The following is a 25,640-nucleotide window of genomic DNA, read 5'->3' on the forward strand; positions in this document are numbered from 1 at the left end:
TAATTATATTTACAATTTACATCACATTAACACAACAAAACCATTGGAAAAATATTACATCTAAAATACTAGTATTAGATAACTTAAAAGCTTTGATTATCATATTGATAAGGAAATAGTAAACAATACACTTACCATATTAAAATAAAAATCAATATAGTAACATGCACCCAAAAATATAAAAAATCTTATGTGTCCCACTATCATTGGATGCCAAATTTTTATACATTATCAAAAAGGGCATGATCGTCATTTACAAAAGCACCTTCCCTTTTTTTCTGGGCAAATCAATAGCACCAAGATTCATTGTTCCAGAACACAACACAACTCAAAAGCATAAAAAAACATTCTTCCCAAATAACCAACCAAATTCACTTTCTTTTGTTAATTTCAATTCCACCAAGGTTCGATTTTTTTTTAGCTTAATAACGTTTATTAATTATATAAATTGTGGGTTTTCAATTTTGTGGTTTAATTTTTGATTATTTATGTGTTTTGAATTATGCACTCCAAGTGTTTGATGAATTGTCTGACTGAGTGTTTTTAGTTATGAGGTATGCTACCACTTAGTGTTTGCTTCATATTTCGGTTTCGATTTACGGGTTGATTATATCTTTGAAATGATGTTGATTAGTATTGCTTCCGGTCCCCAGTCAAAATCCACTTTACATACAGTTTTTGGCCTATAGTATATCTGTATATGAAGCTAAATATAAAATTTCTAGCTTAATTGAATACCATAGTTTCTAAATTTGTCATCTTTAACGTTTGATGTAAGAATATTTCTTGTAGAATCAGTTTTCCAAGGTTTTGTACATAATAATCATGAACGGAAACGGGCCTGCGACGGTTCGAGATCAAAAGGAAAAACAAGATTCATTTCATGAGGTGAATATCTGAATATCCATGCCAACATTTATGGGATAATTTCCATATAAAGTAAAATCTATCCTTTTGTAACCTTTTGTAACCTTTTTATGGTTTACTACTTCTCAGGTTATTAATATTGAAAAGCTATTATGGGCCACAATTCAACATAAAGGCATATCAAATCCCGAGGTTCAGGATCTATACCGTAAAGCGCGCTCGTGTTATGAGAAAATCATTATCAATGATTATCAAACAGTTGATCTTCAAGAACTTGAGTACTCATTATGGAAGCTTCATTACAAGCATATAGACGAGTACCGAAAGAAGATCAAGAAAATATCCACAAGTGCAGAAAGCACAAACAACCTTAATAGCCATGTTGAAGGGTTCAAGTTGTTTCTGTCAGAAGTAGCCGAGTTTTACAAGGACCTAATTGCAAAATTAAGAAGAATAAGTGACCCTGCAATATTGCAAAAAAGCCATTATGTTTGCCATCGATTTTTAGTTTGTTTAGGTGATGTTTCAAGATATATGGAGCTTTGTAAAAAACCCGATGGTCAAAAATGGGCTGTTGCAGCTACTTACTACTTAGAAGCAACAACCGTCAGGCCCTATAGTGGTAACCCTCAAAATCAGGTATTTGTTACATACTTATATTACATTTATTTTAAAGATTAGTTGAAAATTGTAATTTTGTGAGTTATTTTGCAGTTGGCATTATTGGCAACGTATATTGGTGATGATTTTCTTGCGTTATATCATTGTATAAGAAGTTTAGCTGTTAAAGAGCCGTTTCCAGATGCCCGAGATAATATTATGTTACTCTTTGAGAAGGTAAACGAACTAACAGGTTTAAGTTTGCAATTTTAACCCGTTAACTGTTTTAAATGCACACAACCTCTAAGTTTCATCTATTACTTATTGTTTTCCTCAATAACTTACATATTTATTATTTGTTAAACCATTTTGCAGAATAAATCATCCCAATTGAAATCACTTTCTACAGACGCGCACATTGATTTCACGAAGCCGTTAAAACGGCTTTCTTCACAAATTAAGTCACAAAGTATAGATTCAACAAATGTCAACAAATTAAGAGCCAATGAACACACTCCACCTGTAAAAACCGAATTATGGCCTCTTTTTGTGAGGATGATAAGTTTCTTTCTGGTTAAATCGAGGTACACACCCTTTCACTTTCATCCCATTACGTTTATAAATACTTTACTTTGAAAAGTTGTAAAATAACTGAAAAACTGTCACTTGATATGCAGCTTTGAGGATTTACCTCACACTTTTGCATCAACAATGAAAGAATTAGAATCCCTGCTGGCATTAAATGATATGGAATTAAATTCATCATTAGAACCATACGAACCATTCGATTCATCAAGAAAAGGCCCGTATCGGGCCATTCAAGCTGTCACAATCCTCATATTTGTAATTAACAATTTAATCAAAACTCCGGAATTAAAAGATGAAAAGATCTCCACGTGTACATCATGGGCATGGACTTGCACATTTTCATTCATGGGCCATATCATCCAACGGTGTATCACAAGCAACAATCAAGAAAATTGCTGCTCGTTTATGCCAGCTGTACGCATGTTTTTGGAATGGTATGCTGACTTTCTTGGCCATGCAGAAACTTATGGTAAAGATGAGAAAGTGTTTAATGCCAAGTCATATTTTTTCGGTGCTCTGGTTGATCTTTTGAGTGGATTTGATTTTAAAGAACCCGAGTTGGTCAACAAAAGTCAAACTGCTTTGTGGGAAGACTATGAGCTAAGAGGGTTTGAACCCGTATCCCAATCAACCGACTTGTTAGATTTCTGCCCTGAAAACCGAAGTAAATTTCAAGATGGAAACTCGATCCGAATCAAACGTATTCTACTTGCTTCCGTCAAAATAGCAGAAAGATTTAAAGATTCTCCTCAAAATCCAATCTTTTATGATCAATCAGCGAGAAGATTCTATGCAGGTAAAGATTCTGAAAAGATTCCAAAGAAAAATGATGGAGAATTTGAAGAAGAAGAGGTGATTCTTTTCAAGCCTTTAACTAGATACAACTCTGAACCGATTCAAACCTCAAATGATGAACCGGTTGACCAAACCGAAACCTCTGAAGAAAGCTTGCGCCGTTCTTCTTCACTTTTTACTGCACAAAACGGGTCAAACGGCCTGAATGCTGGACCTCCTTCACTTAGTGGTTGGGTTCTTAACAACAAAAGTTTAAATCTTGAAATGGAAAGAAAATCAAGAAATCCAAATAAGCAAGAACTGGCTCCTATTTCTGAAAACCTGTTATCGTCTTTTGCTGACATGTCAATATCCGAAGCTTCCTACGTGGCTCCTGTTCCATCAGCACCATTGTTACCTGAAGAACACGGTATACTAGGTGCACCACCAGTCAGCAGATTACCGTTGGACTTTAGTTCGGGAGTGCCCGGATTTGTTGATGCATATCGTCCCCCTGTTTATGGATTAAGTTCTTCCGAATGGCTTTACCGGTATGATAACAACCTTAGTCTCGATCCCAGTGCTAACCACCATTGGCCCGTTAACAATACTCCCGGAAATCTAGGAAACTTTCATGGATATGATGGTGGCCCGAGGTTTGATCTAATCGATAAGTGGGGAAACCCGTTGCTTACAAACCGAATGGTGTACTTTGAGAACCCGAATCCGATGGAAAAGCTTTTGTTTGGGTACCCAAGACCAAACATTAGTAGTGGTGGCGGTGGCGGTGGCGGTGGCGGTGAGCTGAGAATGGAACAACCGCCTCGTTTGCAGCATGTGAAGGAAAAGGAATGGCAGTTGCAAAGTGATTCTCCATTTAGAGGTCATCCTTACATGGGGAATTAGGTTTATGCATATTTTATTATTATTAATATACAAATCTATTTTACTTGTGATACTTTGCATATCTATCTTCTATGTTTCTGGCTTGGAGGAGTTGTACAGTGTAAGTTGTAGTAGTTAACAATATAGAGTGATTTTGGAAGAAAAGGTATTTACTTAATTTCTATAGTAATTTGTCACAGGTGCTTGTTTGAATATCCTAGAAGTTGAGAAAGCATTACATCATGTTACTCAAAATGTTGCATTTTAAACTGAAAACATTATTGAGGTTGAACTAGGGGTGGCAAATGGGTCAGGTCAAAACGGGTTAGGGTCGGAATGGGTCAATAAAAAAAAGGGTTGTTTTGGTTCTGGTTAGGGTCAACAGGTTCTGGTTCTGGTCAGAACGGGTCCGGTTCGGAACGGGTCAAAACAAGATGAAACTCTTGTTAATAAATTTATATACGTATCAAGATCTTTTTAATGAAAATGTTAATCACAAGCACGATAACCAAAACAAGATGAAACTCTTTAGACTATCTAAATCTACGAATTAATATATATGCTGAGACATGAGTCTATAACGAGACATAAACATGTCCAATGATTTGCTTAACACAGTGTCATCACGGTAAAACGTTAGATTACACTACATCCGAACGAGCATACGGATCATGTTGTTAGTTGACTATAGCCTTTGCTTAGGTGGTCGTTCCCGATAGTACTATTCACATAATTATCAACTAAGTTAATAGTTAATGGTTATAATACATGTGTGGACCAAGACCGCTGAGGGCTATGTTCACTCATACTCACATAAAGATCGGATGCTTCTTCTCTATTTATCATCTTAAATAAGTCCACTCATGTTAAACAAATACGGTCATGCACGTTTTCAAATTAGTTTGAGTATGTTTTCCCCCAAGTTTGTAAAATAGTATAAAGAAAAGGGGTCGTCAAACTCACATTGGTTCTTTTGCGTGTATATTAAATGTAGCAAGATATAATCCTAAAAAGCAACTTAACATAAGTATTTAGTACTAGGGTTAAGTTAATACACGACAATTGAGGTCGGACAATCCATTTAGGTCTTATGACCTGTTAGTGATTCATCATCATCATCATCACCATCATCATCGTACTCAGTAAATCTCACCAATAGCAAAACTATGGTAGGGTCTGAGGAGGGTAAGATGTAGACAACCTTACCTCTACCTCGTAGGAACAGAGAGACTGCTTCTGGTGAGACCTCCGGCTCGATAGTAGCTTTGCATCAAGCCTTGGATATAAGGCACACAACACTCAACCATCGGCCGATTCGTGCATGCACCCTTGTCTTTCGGCTATCAACGCCACCACCTGCCTAATTAATTTCCGTCACTTTTAATGCTATTTTCACGAAATTAGTAAAATAACGTCAAAATTAGTGCAAATATAATCCTAACCTGTTAGTGATTGTTGAACTATATTGTTTGCATAAGCCGTATTCACCCTCTAATATTCGTTCTACGTGTGTGTAAATATACATACTTATTTATATATGTATTCAAATGATAAATAATTATTATTGGTCGTTCAACAAATACACCACCCTATGCTTGTAGAGTTGTAGTAGATTCTAATAGATTCTAAAGAATTGTATTTCATATATAAGTTTGTTATAAAATTCAAGGTACACAACTCGAATAAGTACATAGATAGATGTGTGTCGACATACATATATGTGTATGTATCCGAGGACATGGTTGAGGATAGGAATTCGTGGAGAAGTAGAATTAAAGTTAAGGATTTTTAGAGAGATTTGAATACCTTAGGGCTTAGACTTAACTTATTTAGGTCACATACCATAATGGTATTTCCCTTACATATATTATTATAATTATTATTAGCTTTTATATAGCTGTTAAACTGTGATCTTATTATTAATATTATTATAATTAGTAGTAGTTTTTATATAACTGTTAAACTTTGATTTCCTTTATTTTGCTTCATACACATGTACTTAGAGCCGAGGGTCTCTCTGGAAGCCACCTCTTTATTCCTTTGGATAGAGGTACGGTGTGCCTACATCCCACCCTCCCCAGACCCTACTTATAGCTTTGCTGTCGGTGGGATTTTACTGGGCATGATTGATTTATTGATATATAAATTTATGCATATGTCTTACAACAAAATATAATTGCAATTTGATTATATTAACTTCGTCATGATTGTTTATGTAGGGAAATATTATTACATCGAAGACTAACAGACAAGAAGTTGCGCTTGTCCGTTTAAATAAAGCATTACCCGTATGATTCCCTCTAAAATTAAATGGTGTGTCCCGTTTTTATACAAACAAATACAAAAATCTATTAACGTATTTATTATTTTCGAACACTCGTTTTATATAGGTTCGTCTTTGACCATATACTTTTTATTTAATTGTGTCCTGTGATTATTATCACTATCATTGTCTCGTCGTGATACTAACAATAATAATAAATATAATTAGTGATATAAACCACGTTTGTCGTTATTTAAATACATATCGATGATAGTCAATATTTATCATCGCATGATCGTTAATTAGTAGACATTTTATATTAGTTATTGTAGATTGTGTTTTTAATATAGTATTATTTTGTTTCGGGGTGTAAAAGATGGCAACTTGACATTTTGGACGCTTAGGCAATGGATCTCGAGATTTATACGCTTGAAGAGAGAAGGATATAAAAAAGAATTTATTTTCTGAGTTTTTTTAAAGACCATTGCGGATTACGCGAAGGTCCACTGCCCTTAACTGACATGATTGATGCATTATGGGATTGCCGGCGTCACTGTCGGTTGCGTCATCACGACGGACAAACAGGGATCTCCCGACAGTCCGCCTCCAGCATGTCAAGACAACTAGTTTGGAATTAATAGAATACAAAATCATAACAAGACCAATGAATACAAAAAATCAACTGAAAATTGGGATAATTTAAAGTTGTAATAGACAAACTTACTCCTACTAAATAAAACTTTGTTTAATTGTATTTTAACTATATTTAATGTATATAAATTATAATAGAACATATCTAATACTAAGTAAATAATTAAAATTCCAAAATGCATTTAACATTTACGGTTTAGCTATGGTTTCAACCGTGAACCAAACCAATAAACGGTCTCACAGTTTTAAATGAAACAATAAGCACCATAAATCTATTACGTGATCACCGAAACATGGTTTTCTCACTGTATCGCGTGGCCACCCGTTTATCTTTATTTTATATGTGTATCCTTATAATCTCTTTAATCTTTATTATAATTGCCCAAAGCAAAAGGCCATAAATCAGTCGAACCTGCAAGGTTGCAAATCCCCCACTCTTTCAAAATTATTTTACAAAGTACAAACCATATCAAAATTGAATCGATTTACTGAGATCGCCTGTACCTAAATTGCGTGATCTAAACTTCAATTTTGCCTCCAAACCCTTATAACTGCCTTAATTGCTCTTCTTACTACAATTTGTAATTAAACCCTAATTCCCAAACCAATCCCACAAAACCCAATTCGGAATGGAGGGTAAACAACCCGACAACGTGTCATCAACAACAGCCGTCTTTCTTGGAGCATTAGCCCGTGGTGTTAACGTTAGTAGAGTTTTTAAGGATCTTGTAATTTTTATTTATTATGACCAAGTAGTGATCTTTTGTTGTTTTGGTATCAGGGTCCCACTTGGAATGCATTGAAAGGAGCATTCTTGATGTTGGGTGTTTGTCTTTGTGTAATGTTGGGCTTAGCTTTCTCTTCTAGTGACTTCATGTTGGTGCTTCATGTCACTTTTCTTGTGTTTATTACAGGCACTCTGTTCTTCCTTCTCAGCAGGTAAAAGTTTCAAACTTTAAGTTGTGTTTTGGAAAGTTTTGATTTTGATTTGAATAAATTGGCCAGTCTGGAGATGTGGGGCATGTTTGGGATTGAGTTTGAAAACATCTTATTGGCTTTTTCAAAAGGCCAATAAGTTAAATGGTGTTTGGCAATCACAAAAACACCTTTTATTTTAGTTTTTTGAAAGGGTTAAAAAGCAGTTTTCCAAAAGCCCCAAATCGCCATTTTGAAAAGCCATAAGCACTTTTCAAACTCAATCCCAAACATCCTCGTGGTTTTAATTATGAACATGAAAAATCAACAACATGACTATTTGACTCCAAAATCGTCCGTTCCAAAACCGTCGTTCGCCACTTTTTAGTTATTAATCCGACAGTTTCTAGAGACAACCAAAATCTGCCACGTGTACTAATACCGGCGAGCCACTAGTTTATTTTTCAGATATTGGTGGAAGTTGGTTTTGTATTGGTTGAAGCTAGTATTATATCGGCGGAAGCTAGTTTTATGTTGGTGGAACCTAGTTTTATATTTGTGGAACCTAGCTTTATATTGGCGGTTCATCAAATATTGGTGGAAAATAGTTTTATGATGGTGGGTTGTCGGTTATTGATAGCTAGCGACTCATGAAGTTTCAAAGAAAAGGGATTAAGAAATGAAAAACCTCATATTAGGACACGTGGAAGAATGTGGTTGGCTCTAAAAACCGCCAGACCGCATTGCCTGTTTTAGAATGGACATATATTGATTTTGTGGTCAAATATACAAAATCTTGATTTTGATGGGTCCAATGGACATGTTTTGACAGTTGAATCAAATGGATTAGGAATAACATGTTTTAACAGTTGGTTTTTGGTGTTTATGCAGCTTTCTTGCTCAGACTGGTTTGGTTTCAGTTGAAGATCAAATGCAGGAGATAGGTTTAGCGCCGAGTCAATCTGAGACAATGAAGAAACACTAAGTGACCCCGGGCAGATTACGGATAATCTGGGGGTTAAGTAGATGTTTCCCACGAGGGGTTAGGTCCGGCAAAGATGGTTCTTCTGATGACCTGCAAAACAGACACCGTGAACTCGTCACTGAGAAGGGGGGGGGGTACCTCCTTGTGACCACCCTCCGGCGTGAGAATCAGACTAGATTGCTCTTAAATATAAGTGTATATTAAGAGATTGCTAGAGAAGATAAGATAATGAGATGATAAGATAATGTGTCCATACCATTCCAAGGTGTTGGAGTATTTATAGCCGAAGGTAGGTTTCCAAGAAGGTACAGCCGGCTGAATAGTATTCCTGTTCTGCCAACTGTGGGCTACGCACATGCCATGCTGGTGGTTGGTGGGTAGGCAGCGGCTGATAGTGACCAGGCCGGCTGTGTACTATTCCTTTTCCACCAACTGCAGGCTATGCACGTGCTACGACAGGTTGGTGAGTAGGCAGCGGCTGATAGTGACATTAAGTAATAGAGCATGCTGCTCGTTGTACTGTTGTCAGTGAGCTGTCGCAGCTTTGGTCAGATCTTTTGTCTATACCTCGTCAGGTACAGTACAAAAGATCCTCCAGTATCGTACGGACTGGCTCATTTGGGCGGGAGTATTCCCGGCTTGCTCACTCCTTCTTCAGGTGACATTACTGAATTATTTAAGAGTTAAGTGCCTTGTGCGTGTAGCCTTGCTGCGCGGGTAGCCTTCCCTGATGGCTAGTATCCATTGCTGCGGGAACAGGCGGAGTACGTCGACCATTGGGAGGCTTTTCCTGCGGGAACTGCTTGCGTACTGCGCGTAAGGACGTCACGTCTCTGAGCATGGTGGGTCATGCGGATCCAGTTGGTTTCTGCGCAGACGTCTCTCTTCAAGTTGAGTCTTGCGAGTTTAGCCTTTGCGTAGACGTCCCTGTTGAAGGTGAGTCTTGCGGGTTCAACTGCGCAGACGTCCCTCTTTGAGGTGAGTCTTGCGGGTCCAACTGGGCTCTGCTGGGACCTACCTCTTCAAGTCCCCCAGTCCAATGTTCTTCTCATGAATTGTTAATAAGTGAGGTGAACTTTTGGACTTAAGCAAAGAGTTTTGAAAAGAGTTTAGTTTTAAGGTTTTCCATGGGGATTCTTCCCGTGGAAGTCCTAATGTCACGTGCAGAAATTCCCGACTTTTCTGCTTGATCTTTGGGTATGATGCGGGTAGGTCTGTAACCTCCTCGCAAGTCAGGAGCGTTGAGTTCCACTTGTGTAGATTCTCCATGAGGTTTTGGTAGTTTTGAACATAGTGATCAATTATGTTTAAACAACCAATTCCATCTTGGAGCTTCAAACAATCTAGTTCTCGACGTTCCCGCTATGCGGGGATGTTATTCCCGTTTCCGCAAGCATGGCCCAGAAGATCCTTCTTGGTTTCAATTCCCTGCGGAGTGCTAAGTATGTGAAGGGTTTTGCCTTGACACTGTACCCGCACTTGTCTTACGGTTACTTTACTTCCAAGGTATTCCTGGCGTCAATTCCTTGCAGGTGCTAAGTATGTGAAGGGTTTTGCCCTGTACCCGCACCCGTCTTATAGTTACTTGGTTGCCAAGGTATTCTTGGCTTCAATTCCCTGCAGGTGCTAAGTATGTGAAGGGTTTTGCCTTAACACTGTACTCGCACCTGTCTTATAGTTACTTGGTTGCCAAGGTAAGGGGTATAGTCCCGCTTACTTTTGAATCTTTTTGACTTGCGTTGTAAACGTTGTATGACTTGCTCACGCATACTTTAGTTTAATTTAGCAATTTTCCAATTGTTTTGAATAAGTTAACCGTTCGACGTGCGGTTGTCAATAGGTTAGTATTCAGTTTCCTCTATCATGATTGTGCGGGTAGGACCGTCACTTTCATTTAGTGGGATGACCAATCTTCACCCATAACTGACCTGCGTGGAGGTTTGTCGTTTTTTGTGTTTATGCGGGTTTTGCCGCCGTCCACACGCAACGACTTCTTTCCATATTTATGCGGTGAATACCGGCATACCGTCCGGAAAGTTTATAAATGTAAAGCGATCAACACAATGTGATAAAGGAGAATCATTTCCATTAGAAGTGGCCCCAGGCCGTTTCTTTATAAGTTTGAAATTGATCTACATGTAACATTTGCGTAATTGAGCTCCATTCCATGTTCTTGGGATGGGGGTGCCATCGAGCCTTTCGAGCCGGAATGCGCCCTTTCCCAAAACTTCTTTGATAATGTATGGCCCTTCCCAGACGGGGGCCAGCTTTCCTGGGCGTTCTTGGTTCGAAGCCTCGTTGTTACGCAGTATGTAGTCTTCGACATTGAAGTTGCAGAGTTTTACCCGCGTGTTGTAGTACTTTTGCATTTGTCGTTTGTAGTTCTCTTCACGCACTGCGGCTAAGTCTCTGCGTTCTTCGGTTAACATAAGGTCTAACTGTCTTTCCGCATCATTGTCCTCCGGATGAATCAAGACCCTTGGTGAGGGTAGACCAATTTCGACCGGGACCATGGCTTCAGTGCCATAAGTGAGGCTGAACGGGGTTTCTCCCGTACTTGCCTTTTTCATCGTTCTGTGTGCCCAAAGGACGTGTGGAAGTTCGTCCACCCAGCCGGATCTGTGTTCCAATAGTCTTTTCTTTATGCCATCGACGATGCTCCTATTCGCTCTTTCCACCTCACCATTACCCTGCGGGTGCGCCACTGAGGTAAAGGTGTGGGTGATTTGAAGTTCTTTCAGCCACTGTTATAGCTTCTTGTCAGCAAAGTTGGTGCCGTTATCGCTCACCAAATTCTGTGAAAGCCTGAAACGACAAATAATAAATTCCCAAGTAAATTTCTTGATATGTTTTGCGGTTGTTTGGGCTAAGGGTTTTGCTTCTATCCACTTGGTGAAGTAGTCGATGGCGACCACTAGATATTGAACGTTCCCTGCTGCTGTGGGAAATGGGCCTGTCACATCAATGGCCCACTTCTGAAATGGCCATGAAGAGGTGACTGGAACAAGTTCGTTCTTCGGGCGATGCGTGATAGGTGCGTAGAGTTGACATGACCTACACTTTCTGATGTATGCCAGTGCATCCGTATGCATCCCTGGCCAAAAGTATCCCGCGTTGTTTAGCTTAGCTACAACTGCGCGTGGACCTGCGTGTATCCCACAGATGCCTTCGTGTACTTCCCTTAGGAGGTAATCGGCATCTTGGTCGTCAACACATCTGAGGAGTGGGCCAAGAAAGTTACGTCTGTAAAGGATGTCATCGATGAGTTGATAGTTCAGTGCTTTACAGCTTAGTTTTCTTGCCTGTGTTTTCGACTCTGATAGTATACCCGCCGCAAGGTAATTTATTATTGGTGTCATCCACGTTTCCGTGCCGGTTTGGATGACACAGACTTCTTTGTGTGGGACTGATGGTGCTCCAAGGAGTTCAATGCGGATGTCCTTTCCCAAGTGGGTGAAAGCCAATGACGCAAGCTTGCTTAACGCATCCGCATATTTGTTTTCGCTACGCTTGACGTGTATGACCTTACAATCGTTAAAATCGCGCATGAGGGTTTTTGCTTGAGCGAGGTACAAGGCCATTGTGTCGTTCACGGCCGTATACGTCCCGTTTATCTGATTGGCTACTAACATGGAATCCACATGGGCTTCCAAGTTCTTTACTCCCATCTTACGCGCAATCCTTAACCCGACCAAGAATGCTTCATACTCAGCTTCGTTATTCGTACTTGGAAAATCTAGTCGAATAGCGTAAGTGTATTCTTGGCCTGCTGGGTTGGTTAGTTTTAACCCTGCGCCTGAGCCCTCGTTGTTGGCTGCTCCATCAGTGTAAAGTCGCCAGACATCATCGATGTCCTGTGCTGGAGAGGGTTGAGCCTCGTCCTGGCATTCTTTCTCCCGCGAGGCGGGGACTTCGGCAATAAAGTCGGCCAAGACCTGGCCTTTTATGGCTGGCCTTGGCTTGTACTTTATCGCGTATTCTCCCAATTCTATTGCCCATTTGGCTAGGCGTCCCGACAGTTCGGGTTTGCCTAAAACGTTTGCAAGTTTGAAGTTGGTGAGAATGGTGATTGGGTGACCTTGGAAATATCGTCTTAGCCTGCGTGAAGCCTGTACAAGTGCTAAGACTAATTTTTCCAGGGTAGAATACCGGGTTTCGACGTCTGTTAGGAGACGGCTAACATAGTAGATTGGCATCTGGATGCCTTTTCGCTCGACTAGCAGGACGGCCCCAGTTGCTCTATCTGTGGCGGAGAGGTATAGGATTAATTCCTCTCCCGCTTCTGGTGCTGTGAGCGTTGGGAGTTCGATAAAGCGTGACCGAATTTTCTGAAAAGCTGCTTCCGCTTCTGGTGTCCAGCGGAAGTGCGTTTTCTTTAAACAGTTTCTCAGCGTCGACACGAATGGGAACGACCTATCCGCATGATTTGCCAAGAAGCGGTTAAGTGCAACTAGGCGTCCATTCAGTGTCTGAGCTTGCTTGATGGTAGTAGGTGATTCCATCTTGATAATGGCTTCGACCTTTTCAGGGTTCGCTCTGAAGCCATCTTTTGTAACAATGACTCCTAAGAACTTCCCTTCTTCCATCCCAAAGGAACACTTGCTCGGGTTGAGCTTCATGTTTATCCTTCTGAGTGTGTTGAATGTTTCTTCGATGTCTTTCAACATCGTTTCTGGGTCAAGGCTTTTGATGACCAGGTCATCCATGTAGACTTCCAAGTTCCTCCCAATTTGGGCATGAAACTCTTTGTCCATCAGGCGTTGGTATGTGGACCCGGCATTCTTAAGTCCGAATGGCATCATTTGATAACAAAATGTGCCATCGGGCGTCCGAAATGCGGTTTTGTCCTGATCGTCAACGGCCATGTGGATTTGATGGTACCCTTTATACGCATCAAGGAAGCATTTAAGGCGAAACGGTGCTAACGAATCTACCTTAAGATCAATTTCGGGTAACGGGTAACAATCTTTGGGGCATGCTTTGTTCAAGTCTTTGAAATCTATGCACATGCGCCATTGCTTGTTAGACTTCGGTACCATAACGGGATTTGCAACCCAAGTTTGATATCTGCTAACGCGTACGATGCCCGCGTCAAGGAGTTCCTTGACTTGGGTTCTACACGCGTTAGCTTGTTCGCCCCCCATTACTCTACGCTTTTGTATGACCGGCGTAAAAGCCGGGTCACACTTGAGCTTATGCTCTGCCTTACTTCGAGGTACACCAGTCATGTCAACTGGTTTCCATGCGAAGATGTCAGCGTTTTTTTGTAGTAAGCGTTTGAGTAAGGTGCGCGTAGGATCAGTGATTGTTGGGCCAATGGTAACCGCCTGGTCGGGGTATTTGCAATTGAAAGCCCATTCTTTGGTTTGGGTGTTGATGAGACAGATGCGATGCATACCTGGGGAATACCAGTGACCATCGCCACGCCCTCAGCTGTTGGCCATCCCATCATGTCGTGGACTGAAGATACCACGGCATTGAATCTTGCCATCCCGTCTCTCCCGAAGAGAATGTCGTATGTGTGGTGTGGCTTCCTCATTACGACAAAGTCCACATCCTCTGTGCGGGAGTGTTTTCCGTCTGTGAGAGTGACGGGGAAAGATAGGATACCCAGAGGGGTGTTTGTGCTGCCGTCGAACCCTTCCATCGAGGCGTAGACCGTTTCCAGGCGTTCCTTGTCTTCGTCATCTAGCTTGTCGAAGAATTGCCTGTACATAACCGTTGACGAGGCGCCGTTGTCAACAAGAGTGTGGGAAGTGATGTAGTGCCCCAACTGGCTTTTGATGACGATAGGGCCTTCTTTGTTGGGTCCTCCTGGCACTCGCGGGAAGCGCACCTCAGCTTCCTTCCATGCGCATGGTTCTGTCGTCCGTCTTTTTCTTCCTCTGACGTTACTGTGAACCATGTGGATGCTGATGTCGACGGGCTTTCGTCCATTGCTTTTGTATCGGTTGTCATTCTTCCTGCCATTCTTGATTGATGCCACAAGGTGTGTAAGTTTTCCATCCTTGACGAATGTTTCAATAATATCCCTCAAGGATGTACACTTCTCAGTGGTGTGACCCTTTGTTCCGTGGAAGTCACGTTATTTGCTCTGATCCGCGTCCGGTCGGTGCCGGACCGTTGGAGCTTTTGGCCATGGGAGTTTCTCAGTGGCAAATATCTCCGTGACGCTTTTGGTGAGCGGCGTCCACCGGGGGTGTCGGCTTGACGGGTGCGTGTTATCCCTTCCGCCTACTAAAGAGCGAGAGCTGGATGGGTGTCAAAGTTTACCCTTGACTGCTAAATGCCTAGCTTCCTCTTTTTGTTTTGCCGGGCGGTCCGGACGTTGTGTTCTCTAGTCCTCTGCGTGTAGAGGCTTGTACCCTGGGGCAGATCCCCACCCAGCTGCTTCTCTGTTTTGGCAAAGCGCTTGGCCGCCGTCATGATAGCATCCCATGTGGATGGCATGCAATCTTTACCCGTCAACGTGCGAATCAGCTCTGGGTATTCGGCGCCCTGGATGAAAGCGGCGCGAACAAGATCTTCGCTTATCGCGCCCAGACTCAGCTTTTTCGAGTTGAAGCGAGTGATGAAGTCTAGTAAAGATTCATCCTCCTCTCTAACGCAGTTGAGGATCGTCCACTGCTCTTCAGTATATTTCCTCTGTTGACTGAAGTGTTGGCTGAACTTGTGTTGGAAGTCCGCCCAATCGTAGATGTGGTGGACCGGTAGACGGTCAAACCACGCTCTAGGCGCTCCAACCAGCGTCATCTGGAACATATAACACCACGTGGGTTCCGTCCAGTTGCTGACGGTTGCCCCCGCTATGAATCTGTTCAGGTGATCATCTGGGTCGGATATACCATCATAAGTGCCGATGCTGGGCATCTGCTTGGCACTTTTCGGGGCGATTGCTTCCGCAATGTCCCTTGCAAACTTGGATGTTCCCGCGTTTGCAGCAGTTGGTCTGAAGGTTTTGGAGAAGTCACGTGGGTTTCCCCCCGCGTTCCTTTGTTTGAAGGTTTCTCCAAAATTCCTTCTCGGTTGGAAGTCCGTTTCCTTACGCTTCCCTTTCGCCCTATGGCAAGGGTTTGCGTCGGTGTCGGATTCCTCCCGATCATCGTCCGAATACTCGCACTCACTGCTCATGTTGAGCTGTTGTCGAATGCTTCCGAATTCGTCAGCCTGTTGGAGTGAACGTAAGCGCTCATCCAACTCAGCTTGGAATTCCCTCTGACGTGCTTCCGCCCACGCTTTAACTTGTTCAAGTGTTTGGCGGGGGAGCCTCGTCTGTTGTCTTTCCGCCTGGGTATTGATGAATCCCAGGGGATGATTGTTTACTGCACTTGCCCCGGCTTGGGTACCCGGAGTAGTGTTCGTAAAATTTACTGCACTTGCCCCGGCTTAGGTAACCGGGGTAGTGTTCGTAAAATGTGTGTACTCGGCGGTGTTCCCCCCAGTAGCTGGGGTTGTGGTTACCGGGGTTTCTTGGTTACTCGCTGGCCTTGGGACCGGAGTAACGTTAACCATCTTTCCAGAAGTTTTGAAAAAAAACTGAAAAAGAAGTAGTTCTAGCTTTTATGCACGGATGGCGCCAATGAAGAAACACTAAGTGACCCCGGGCAGATTACGGATAATCTGGGGGTTAAGTAGATGTTTCCCACGAGGGGTTAGGTCCGGCAAAGATGGTTCTTCTGATGACCTGCAAAACAGACACCGTGAGCTCGTCACTGAGAAGGGGGGGGTACCTCCTTGTGACCACCCTCCGGCGTGAGAATAAGACTAGATTGCTCTTAAATATAAGTGTATATTAAGAGATTGCTAGAGAAGATAAGATAATGAGATGATAAGATAATGTGTCCATACCATTCCAAGGTGTTGGAGTATTTATAGCCGAAGGTAGGTTTCCAAGAAGGTACAGCCGGCTGAATAGTATTCCTGTTCTGCCAACTGTGGGCTACGCACATGCCATGCTGGTGGTTGGTGGGTAGGCAGCGGCTGATAGTGACCAGGCCGGCTGTGTACTATTCCTTTTCCACCAACTGCAGGCTATGCACGTGCTACGACAGGTTGGTGAGTAGGCAGCGGCTGATAGTGACATTAAGTAATAGAGCATGCTGCTCGTTGTACTGTTGTCAGTGAGCTGTCGCAGCTTTGGTCAGATCTTTTGTCTATACCTCGTCAGGTACAGTACAAAAGATCCTCCAGTATCGTACGGACTGGCTCATTTGGGCGGGAGTATTCCCGGCTTGCTCACTCCTTCTTCAGGTGACATTACTGAATTATTTAAGAGTTAAGTGCCTTGTGCGTGTAGCCTTGCTGCGCGGGTAGCCTTCCCTGATGGCTAGTATCCGTTGCTGCGGGAACAGGCGGAGTACGTCGACCATTGGGAGGCTTTTCCTGCGGGAACAGCTTGCGTACTGCGCGTAAGGACGTCACGTCTCTGAGCATGGTGGGTCATGCGGATCCAGTTGGTTTCTGCGCAGACGTCTCTCTTCAAGGTGAGTCTTGCGAGTTTAGCCTTTGCGCAGACGTCCCTGTTGAAGGTGAGTCTTGCGGGTTCAACTGCGCAGACGTCCCTCTTTGCGGTGAGTCTTGCGGGTCCAACTGGGCTCTGCTGGGTCCTACCTCTTCAGACAACGAAGGAAAAGAGCAATTAAAGATAATATGAGGAACCTAGTGGTGTTGGAAAAGTTGGTGTTTAGGTTATTCTTGATTACGTAATGGTGTGATTCTGTAATACATTTCTATATTATATAAGATTTAAAATCTTTTTGACACCTTCGGCATTAGTACAAGTTCATGCTTGCCTTGACGATACAGTTGCATAAATGTAAGTTTTTTGGCTTGACATTGCAGTTGTATAATCTTTGTGCCTTTTAATAAATTATGATGATGAAATTTATTTGATCAACTGTAACCTTTTAGCAAAAGACATATATATATTTCTCCAGTCAGAAACTTGTTTTTTTCGCTTTGAGACACTTAGCAATGGCCTGGAGCTTTCCCATCATCGATATCAAACATATGATCGACCGAGATTGACGAATTTAACTGTTGTTAGTTGCAATCTTGTAAAAGTAGGTCTAAAAGGACGAGTACTCTCTGAGTACTCGCTACAAGCTATGGTGCCGAGAGAGTTTCTTCAACTCCGCCTAGTTACTAAAAATTGTTCAAAGGTTGTCAACATCAGCCAAAAATACATCTAGTCGGTTAACTTGGGTCTATTTTGACTTAAAAATACAACATTATTCGTAATTCTATAGTATTAAAGAACGAATATCATTTTTTTTAACTAGTGATTAACAATTTTTAGAATAATTTAGTATTTAAAAATGTATTTCACTTATTTATATTGATATTCACTTATTTTGTTATAAATATTAGCAAACTTAAGATATTTGAAATATATATATATTACCTAAAAATTAATTTTCTTTATATTTATCATGTCCGAGTACTCTCCGAGTACTCCCTCCAAGGGGGTCGGCCGCCTAGGGACCGCCTAACGACTTTTGCAACATTGGTTAGTTACTTTATGATTAACCGTCTTTTACTATGGCTTGCTATGATAGATCAATGTGGCATTGTGTAACCAGTTTTCATTTTGTATGCTTTTACTTGTAACAAAATTGTTAAAAGTTGCTTAAATTTATGATCGGTATTTGATCATCAGTATCAACTTTGACTTGGGCATGAAAAACTGTCTTAGTTAGTAAATGAGGATCCGTAGCAAACTTGTCTTTTGTATCATTATTGAACATTCGAACGTCTGTAGGAACTTTCGGTATCAAAATTTGAAGGCATGTAGCAACTTTGTCATTCAGTACCAACTGAAGCAGTAGTAGGGGGAAAGCATATGCAACTCTTGACAATTATAGCAGTTATAACTATCGCTGTCAACTAGCTCTAATCGACCAGATAGGTGGGAGAGGTTTTTGGGGGGTGATGAAGGTTTCTCGGTTAAACTGGTTCGATTTGACATTGATAGTGTCATTGGTCGGAGCATCATACTAGATGGATTTCGTGTATCCTTAAGAAGGTTAAATTTGTCGTGGAGGGTTCTCTTGAACCAGCTTCATATTATAATTTGGATGGGAAAGGTTTGGATATCCACTCTATGCCCTGTGTTCAAATCAGGCTGAGACGATATAGACATATAGTGAAGTCTGGTCTCTGGTTCAAAGGTGGCTTAACATTACGTTCCCAGATTCTAAGGAGCCGAGAAGCAATGGCGAAGGATAGTTGGGGCCAGGGGTGGCCCCGACGCCCTCTGTTTTTTCGCGACAGTGTAGTATTACCCGTTTCGTCCGACATTTTTTTATATATAGTGTGAATTTACCTGTTTGCAACAAAAAATTCAATCCCGGCCCCTCCGTTTACGGATTTTTAATGTGTATTTTCGGCCGCCCCCTCGACATCTTCGTCCAAGCTTCGCCACTGTCGAGAAGGATGATTGTTTGGGTCGATCCATTACAATTCAAATATGTCATTAAAGAGATCATGACATCTATTGTCAGTTAGCTTTTGCTATTCTGGGTTCTTTTTATTGAGGTTTAAGCCGTTCAAAAAATTAAAAACCTATCACTACGCCATGTCGTTTCAAAATATTAAGCCGCCAACTGTCATGAATGGCTGTGATGATTCATTGCGCCAATTAAATCCCTATATAAGGACACCCATAGTGGGGAACTATGGAGGTGCAAAAGGCCCACATAGCGTTGGGAACACCGCCCCTGGGGCACTATGGGATGCTTTGGGCTTCAAGTTCTCTCTCATCACTTAAAAAACGCCCTAAAAGTTTGATGGTGGGGCCATAAGTAAAGTGGACCAATAGGTTTAAAGAAGGGGGCGCTTCCCCCTCCCTCCCTTATGTTTGGTCTAACAATCATTTAGCCTTATTTGATATATGAATTTCATACAAATTTTGGTACGATTTCCACAAATTTTCATACTCATTCTTGAAACTTTTGTCTGTTGCAATTAAAATTTTGAACTACTATCAAAATAACTTCTCTCTGTTGTTAAAAAGATACTTTTAATTTGAAAGTGACGTCGTGATTCAAATTTTATCCAGAAAAACTTTAAATAAAAAAAATACGAGTGGTGGAGACTATACCTTAACTTGAGTAGCTTGATATTTCAATCAAAATTCTTGCAAATCTTAATTTTACTGATCTATTTTAAATATATCCATCCATGGTCATACAATTTTTAAGGCCAATATATCAAGAACTTTAAAAAAATAAAAAAACAACTAACAAGTAGCAAGATCCCAAATAAATATAATGAAAAGAAAATGAATAAAAACAATCAACTTAAGTTACAACCTCACATAAATTTACAAAACTAAGCTTGCACCATTTCTCTCAATCCAAAGACGATTTGTTGCTTCCATGATTCACCCATAAAAGAGTTTATTTTGATTTCGTTTATCACATTGACCATCGAAAATCCTACTCCTCTGCATTTTTTGGCTCCATATTCTGGTTGTGCCACATAAAATATTTTCATGATAATGGGATGAACGCATTAATAATCTATGATGGTCTGAGTAAGCAGGTGGTGGCATATCGACAAATGTCTTATTGTTACGCCAACCACCAGGCTGTGAGGCTTTCCCACCGGATGCTTTCTATTTAAATTCCCGTATCTTAGAAAGAGTCGCTAAACGATTAGACCAGACAGGCGCATGTAGCTTGACCGCCTTACCCGTCATTGAAACACAAGCTGGAGACGTATCAGCCTATATTCCTACCAATGTGATCTCTATTACTGATGGACAAATCTGTTCGGATACAAAGCTCTTTTATCGCAGAATTAGACCCGCTATTCACTCCGGCTTATCTGTCAGTCGTGTTGGGTCTGCCGCTCAATTGAAAACTATGAAACAAGTCTGTAGTAGTTCAAAACTGGAATTGGCATGGATTACCTTTGAAGATTCTTCCATTTCTTGTTTACCAAGTTGTCCAACAAGTAACCACAAACACCGTTTGTACCGCATGCCTTTCCTCTTTGTTGTTCTTGTGTAAGTTAGGACTTAGGATACTCGAGTAAATCCCAAACATAATCAAAATAAGCCTGCTTAGGAACCTTAACCCACTCTTGAATGATATACCAAATACCCCTTGCAATGAAACATATATGAATGATATTGAAATGATGAAAGAATGTAAGGAGTATATATATGTAGATGCTTATGAATATATGTAAATATATATAACTAATGCGTGTATGACAAAGAATGTATGGTTGTATGGAAAGGAATGCATGGTTGTATGGAATGGGAAGAAGAGACCGGACCCTAATAATATCTGAGATAGAAGGGATCAGACTCTAATAATATTTGACATAGTAGCAACCAAAGCTTACTAATATCAAAGATAGAAGGGATCTGACCCTACTAATATCTGAGATGGTAAACATAGTTATGCATGTAGTATAAAAGGATGTATATATGTAATAAGGAATGTACGAATGTATGTATGAAAGGAAGGTAAACATGTTAAGTATATAATATGTATCTTCGGATGCATATAGTTAAGTATGTGTATGAAACATATGTTTCCTGATTAACTACACTCAGCGTAGCTGATTTTTAGTATGCACGCAGACAAATAGGATGAAGGAGCTGGCTTGAGGGGGACACATGGCATGGACTGAGCTGACCGGGATATAGTGAAAAAAAGTTATGATGTTTTATGCTAAGATAATTTGAAAGTTTAAAGACAAGATTTTAATATTTTGTAATGAATGTTTGATTCTTTTATATTCCACGAAAACTTTTAATTCACTCTGATATTTAGAACTGTGTTTATGAGTAAATCCAACGCCAAAGTAGGGCACCGGGAACAGGGTCTTACAATGTGTTTGTCCTAACTATGAGAATAAAAATTACATAGTAATTTCTAAAGGTACGTAAAATTACATAATTTCTGTATACATATATTCATATTTTTAAATTTATTCAAAATATTTATTAACATTATTATTTATTAATTATAGATTATTTAGATCATCAAGACCAAATAGTTGTATGTGAAATATGTTATGCAAAACTATGGGTTGATGAGACTAAAAGAGGTCAAAGAAGAAAATCAAGAGTAAGCTTTAATTTATGTTGTCACTATGGTGTTGTGGAGTTACTACCATCAACAAATTCAAAACCCCAGTACGAACAACTGTTTAAATCTATTGATGCTAGAAGCAAATTCTTTCTTAAAAACATTCGTCGTTATAACTCAATGTTTTCATTTACATCAACAGGAGGCAAGATTGATGTGACATCTGCCCGAATCCGACCCGACCCGGGTACCCGTTTTCTGATCCGATTCTTTTTATGATTTAAAATTTAATTATTTTCCTTTAAAACTTGACATTTAAAATATATATATTACTAATAATATTTTCCTTTCCGCCTCTTCCTCTCTCTTCCTTTCCGCCGTCCCGTCCCTCTTCTTCTCTCCGCCTTCTTTTCCCTCTTGTTGCCGTCCCGCCTCTTTCTCTCTCTTGTCGTCGTTCCGCCCTTAAGCCTTGAACCCCCCCCCCCTTCTCTCTTTGTTTGTCCTTTGTTTCTTCCCGCCTAAGGTTGTCTGCGCAGCTCCACGCGCCAGACTCCTTACAAGGAAGCCTGCGTGAAGACCATATGTTGCTGCGATACGCAAGGCGAACTGTCCCCGCAGCGCGCTAAGGATTATAGTTCTTCCCGCGACGCGCTAAGGATTATAGTTCTTCCCGCGACGCGCTAAGAAATATAGTTCTCGCAGCGCGCTTAGAATTGTAGTTCTTCTCGCAGTGCGCTAAGGTTTGTTCTGTCTGCCTTCGCGCTCACGCGCTCGATGCCTTCTCGCGCTAAATCCTTTGAGCCTTCTGTTTAATCTAGCCGTTTACTTTTGTGATGTCTTATCTTCTGTGCTGTTGACCTGACCTGCCTTATGTCTGAAAAGCCACTTTCGGCGCAGCATGCGCACCAACCCTATTGGTTGGCAGAAAAAGTGACTGACATTATCTTTTGAGATCTGCTTTTCCATGCTTGACCAGTACCTTTATCTGACCCTCCCATGCCTGTTTACTGTTACCTGTCAGCTTTTCCTTGTCCCCTGCAGCTGCCATATCTTTTGTTATCTTTTGCTTTTGGAACCTTTTTGCTTTTGTTATCTTTTGGTTTGTCTTGTTCTGTTTGCCTTGGAATCTTTTCCCCTTTTTCTGGATTTATGTCTCCTAGGGTTTCCCTATAAATAATAATGTTAATTTCCTAACACTACACACACAAAGCACTTAAACTCTCCTGTTCTCTCTTGCTCCTTGCCGTTGTTCTTCCTCAGCCGCCTCTCTCTCTGCCTTCGTCCTCTCTCCTGTTCTGCCCAGATTCCCGGTAATATATAATATATATATAATAATTTGTTAAAGATACATATTACTATGCTATCATATATTCAAGACATTAAAACAAATCATTAAAACAATAATCTTATTTATAGGTTAACTTGTGCTTGTTTAAAGTTGGTTCTTGCATTATCTTTCAACGCATCTTTATCAAGTGAGTAATCTCGTACCTAATCCCTTTTTATTTTTAATGTTTTGGGATGTTCATGTGTTCGTACAAACTTGAGTCTTAAACTTGTTTATGAACTTTAGTCGCGCAGTATCCCATGTGTTGAGGACGTTTACTTGGCTGTTTATTTGTATGTGTGTATCATTAACCGCTTTGTTCGGCCTATTCCGAAGTTTTCATGGATCCATTAGATGAACACGGGAGACCTATCGTTTACGGTTTTCTTTGTTTACACTTGCACAGATGTTTTCTTGTTTTTGTGCTCATTTGGGAGCACGGATTGAACTATGAACTATGATCTATTTAGGCTTGATCACAATCTGATTACACCCTTGTTAAACACCAGACATACACGTGTTGCGCGCAGTGATTATTGTTATCTATTATCTATTAAACTTGATTTCTCACCAACACGCAAGTGTTTGACGTTTTATTTTAACACATGTTCAGGTTTGCTGTAGCTACATTTGGAGCTTGTGGACACGTAGGACGTTTTTACTTTTGGACCTAGATTAAAATGTATCAAGACAAGTTATTGTTGTTCGAATATTTTGCCTTATAATATAATGATTTATGTTGTTTTATGTTATCTTGTGTTTACGTTGCGCGTGCGCGAATGAATATATTTATTAAATATTGACACCCAAATAGTGTCACGAGTAATGAAACAATATGTGGCGCCCCGATGTATAATCCGCCTTTGGTCGGGGTGTTACAGATTGGTATCAGAGCTCGTTGACTTTAGGATAGGTGGTTAGACGTAACGGCCTAGAATACCTAAGAGTCCCTTCTCGCGCATGAGGGAAATCTCATGTTTGCGCGCTTATTGTTAATTACTCGTTATTTATAAATATGCTTGCGCAGACGCAGCGTATGGTTTTATGTTTTATTTCGCGATATTTTGATTTTTGCTGAATTTCGATTTTTATTGATTTTACTTACATATTCGTTTGTTGGGATTGAAAATCCGAAAAGTCATGGTGATACATGAATAGTTGATTTTCAAATTCCATTTACGATTATGTTCTGAGGTTGGAGACTTGAAAAGTCATGGTGATACATGAATTGTCAACCTCCAATACTCATTTTCTTGTATATTTTATAGAGGATTGAAAAGTCATGGTGATACATGAATCGTCAATCTCCAATACTCGTTTACTAGTCATTTTAAATTGAGAATTCGGAAAGTCATGGTGATACATGAATTGTCGATTCTCGATTCGAATTTGTTATCTGTATTAAGTTTGCATTTAAATTCATGTTTTACTTTAACTGTTGATGGTATCTAACCCCGCGAAACCAAGCTTTATAAGATTATACTTTGCGCTAAGATATTAACAAAACTAAAACTTTTATAGAATGCCTCCGCTATCTCGCCGTCATCAGAGGAGAGAAGCCTCGCGCAGACGTTCGCTGCAACGTTCCCAGGAAATGGCCGCCGCAATAGCCCAAGCTTTGAGCCAAAACAATACCTCCGGTTACAACATTAAGTCCTTTAACGCAGGCAACCCCCCAAAGTTCACAGGTCTTGAAGGAGCCACCGTGATGCTCTAGTGGCTCGAGAAGATTGAAAACACTTTCCTCCACACCCAATGCCCTCCAGACCGACGAACCCTATATGCCTCCAGTGTTCTGGAAGCAAGGGCGCTTACATGGTGGAATGGAGTAGCTCATGCGCGTGGCGCAGAAGCTGCTTCTAGCATGCTCTGGGAGGAATTCAAGGAAATTTTGACGCGAGAATTCTGCCCTCCCAACGAAGTTAAGCGCCTGGAGGAAGAATTTTGGAATCTCAAGCAGTACAGTGGCGAAGCGCGCGAGTATGCGACGCGCTTCCATGAACTAAGCCTGCTTGTCCCTCACCTTGTTACCCCTTCCCGCCGAGCCATCGAGAAGTTCCTTGGGTGTCTCCCCATGGAAATTCAAGACTCTGTATGGGCCAGAAACCCAGTAACCCTCTCTGACGCCATCGAGTTGGCCGCTGTGCTCAGCGACAACCATGTTAGAGCAGGAACCCTGTTCTTGCGGGGATCTGAGAAGACCAAACCCACCAAGACTGTCCCAGAACCAACAGAAACCAAACCAGAACCCTCAAACCGTAACAACCTCAAGCGTAGGCGCAAAGCCTATGCGCTTACCAGCCCGCCTATTGTCCAGCAACCCACCTACCAACCCCCAGTTTACGCGCCTAACCCACTGTCGACCTACCCAACACCTCCTGTAGTCCATAACTATGCCTTAACCAATCCCGCACTCCCTGCCCCGCCAACTAAGAAACCCTACACAGGAAACCAACCCTTTTGCCCAACCTGTAGACTTCACCACCCACCTTAAGTCCCGTGTCGACTTTGTCACCGATGTGGCCGTGCTGGTCACAAAGCGGAAGACTGTAGAGTCCTTCCCGCCAACCCAATCGCGCAAACACCACCAGCCTACCTGCAGAACCCACAACCAACATACCCTAATCCACGACCCAGGTCGTGCTATAACTGCGGTGACCCCAGTCATTTCCGGAACGCGTGCCCGAGACTACAAGTTCAGATTACGCAAGCGAACCCAGTTAACCAAATTTCGAACCA

The 25,640-nt window shown here is 41.2% G+C and overlaps 2 protein-coding genes across 2 annotated transcripts; both read left to right on the plus strand.

Annotated features, from left to right (window-relative positions):
* Positions 1-207: 207 nt before the first annotated feature.
* LOC143624905 (nonsense-mediated mRNA decay factor SMG7-like) lies at positions 208-3,896 on the plus strand. The gene is made up of 6 exons (XM_077095400.1): positions 208-404; positions 793-888; positions 997-1,506; positions 1,582-1,704; positions 1,843-2,051; positions 2,145-3,896. The coding sequence occupies exons 1-6, from the start codon at positions 243-245 to the stop codon at positions 3,733-3,735; spliced, it is 2,691 nt and encodes an 896-aa protein (XP_076951515.1). The 5' UTR covers positions 208-242; the 3' UTR covers positions 3,736-3,896.
* A 3,196-nt stretch (positions 3,897-7,092) lies between these two features.
* On the plus strand, positions 7,093-8,528 carry LOC143624889 (uncharacterized). Its single transcript, XM_077095387.1, has 3 exons — positions 7,093-7,332; positions 7,410-7,567; positions 8,435-8,528. Exons 1-3 carry the CDS (start codon positions 7,258-7,260, stop codon positions 8,526-8,528), a joined length of 327 nt encoding a protein of 108 aa, XP_076951502.1. The 5' UTR covers positions 7,093-7,257.
* The last annotated feature ends 17,112 nt before the right edge of the window (positions 8,529-25,640 follow it).

This window comes from Bidens hawaiensis, unplaced genomic scaffold (assembly GCF_021521415.1).
Source record: "Bidens hawaiensis isolate Kalapana, Puna unplaced genomic scaffold, B.hawaiensis_p1.1 tig00003988_1, whole genome shotgun sequence".
NCBI lineage: Eukaryota > Viridiplantae > Streptophyta > Magnoliopsida > Asterales > Asteraceae > Bidens > Bidens hawaiensis.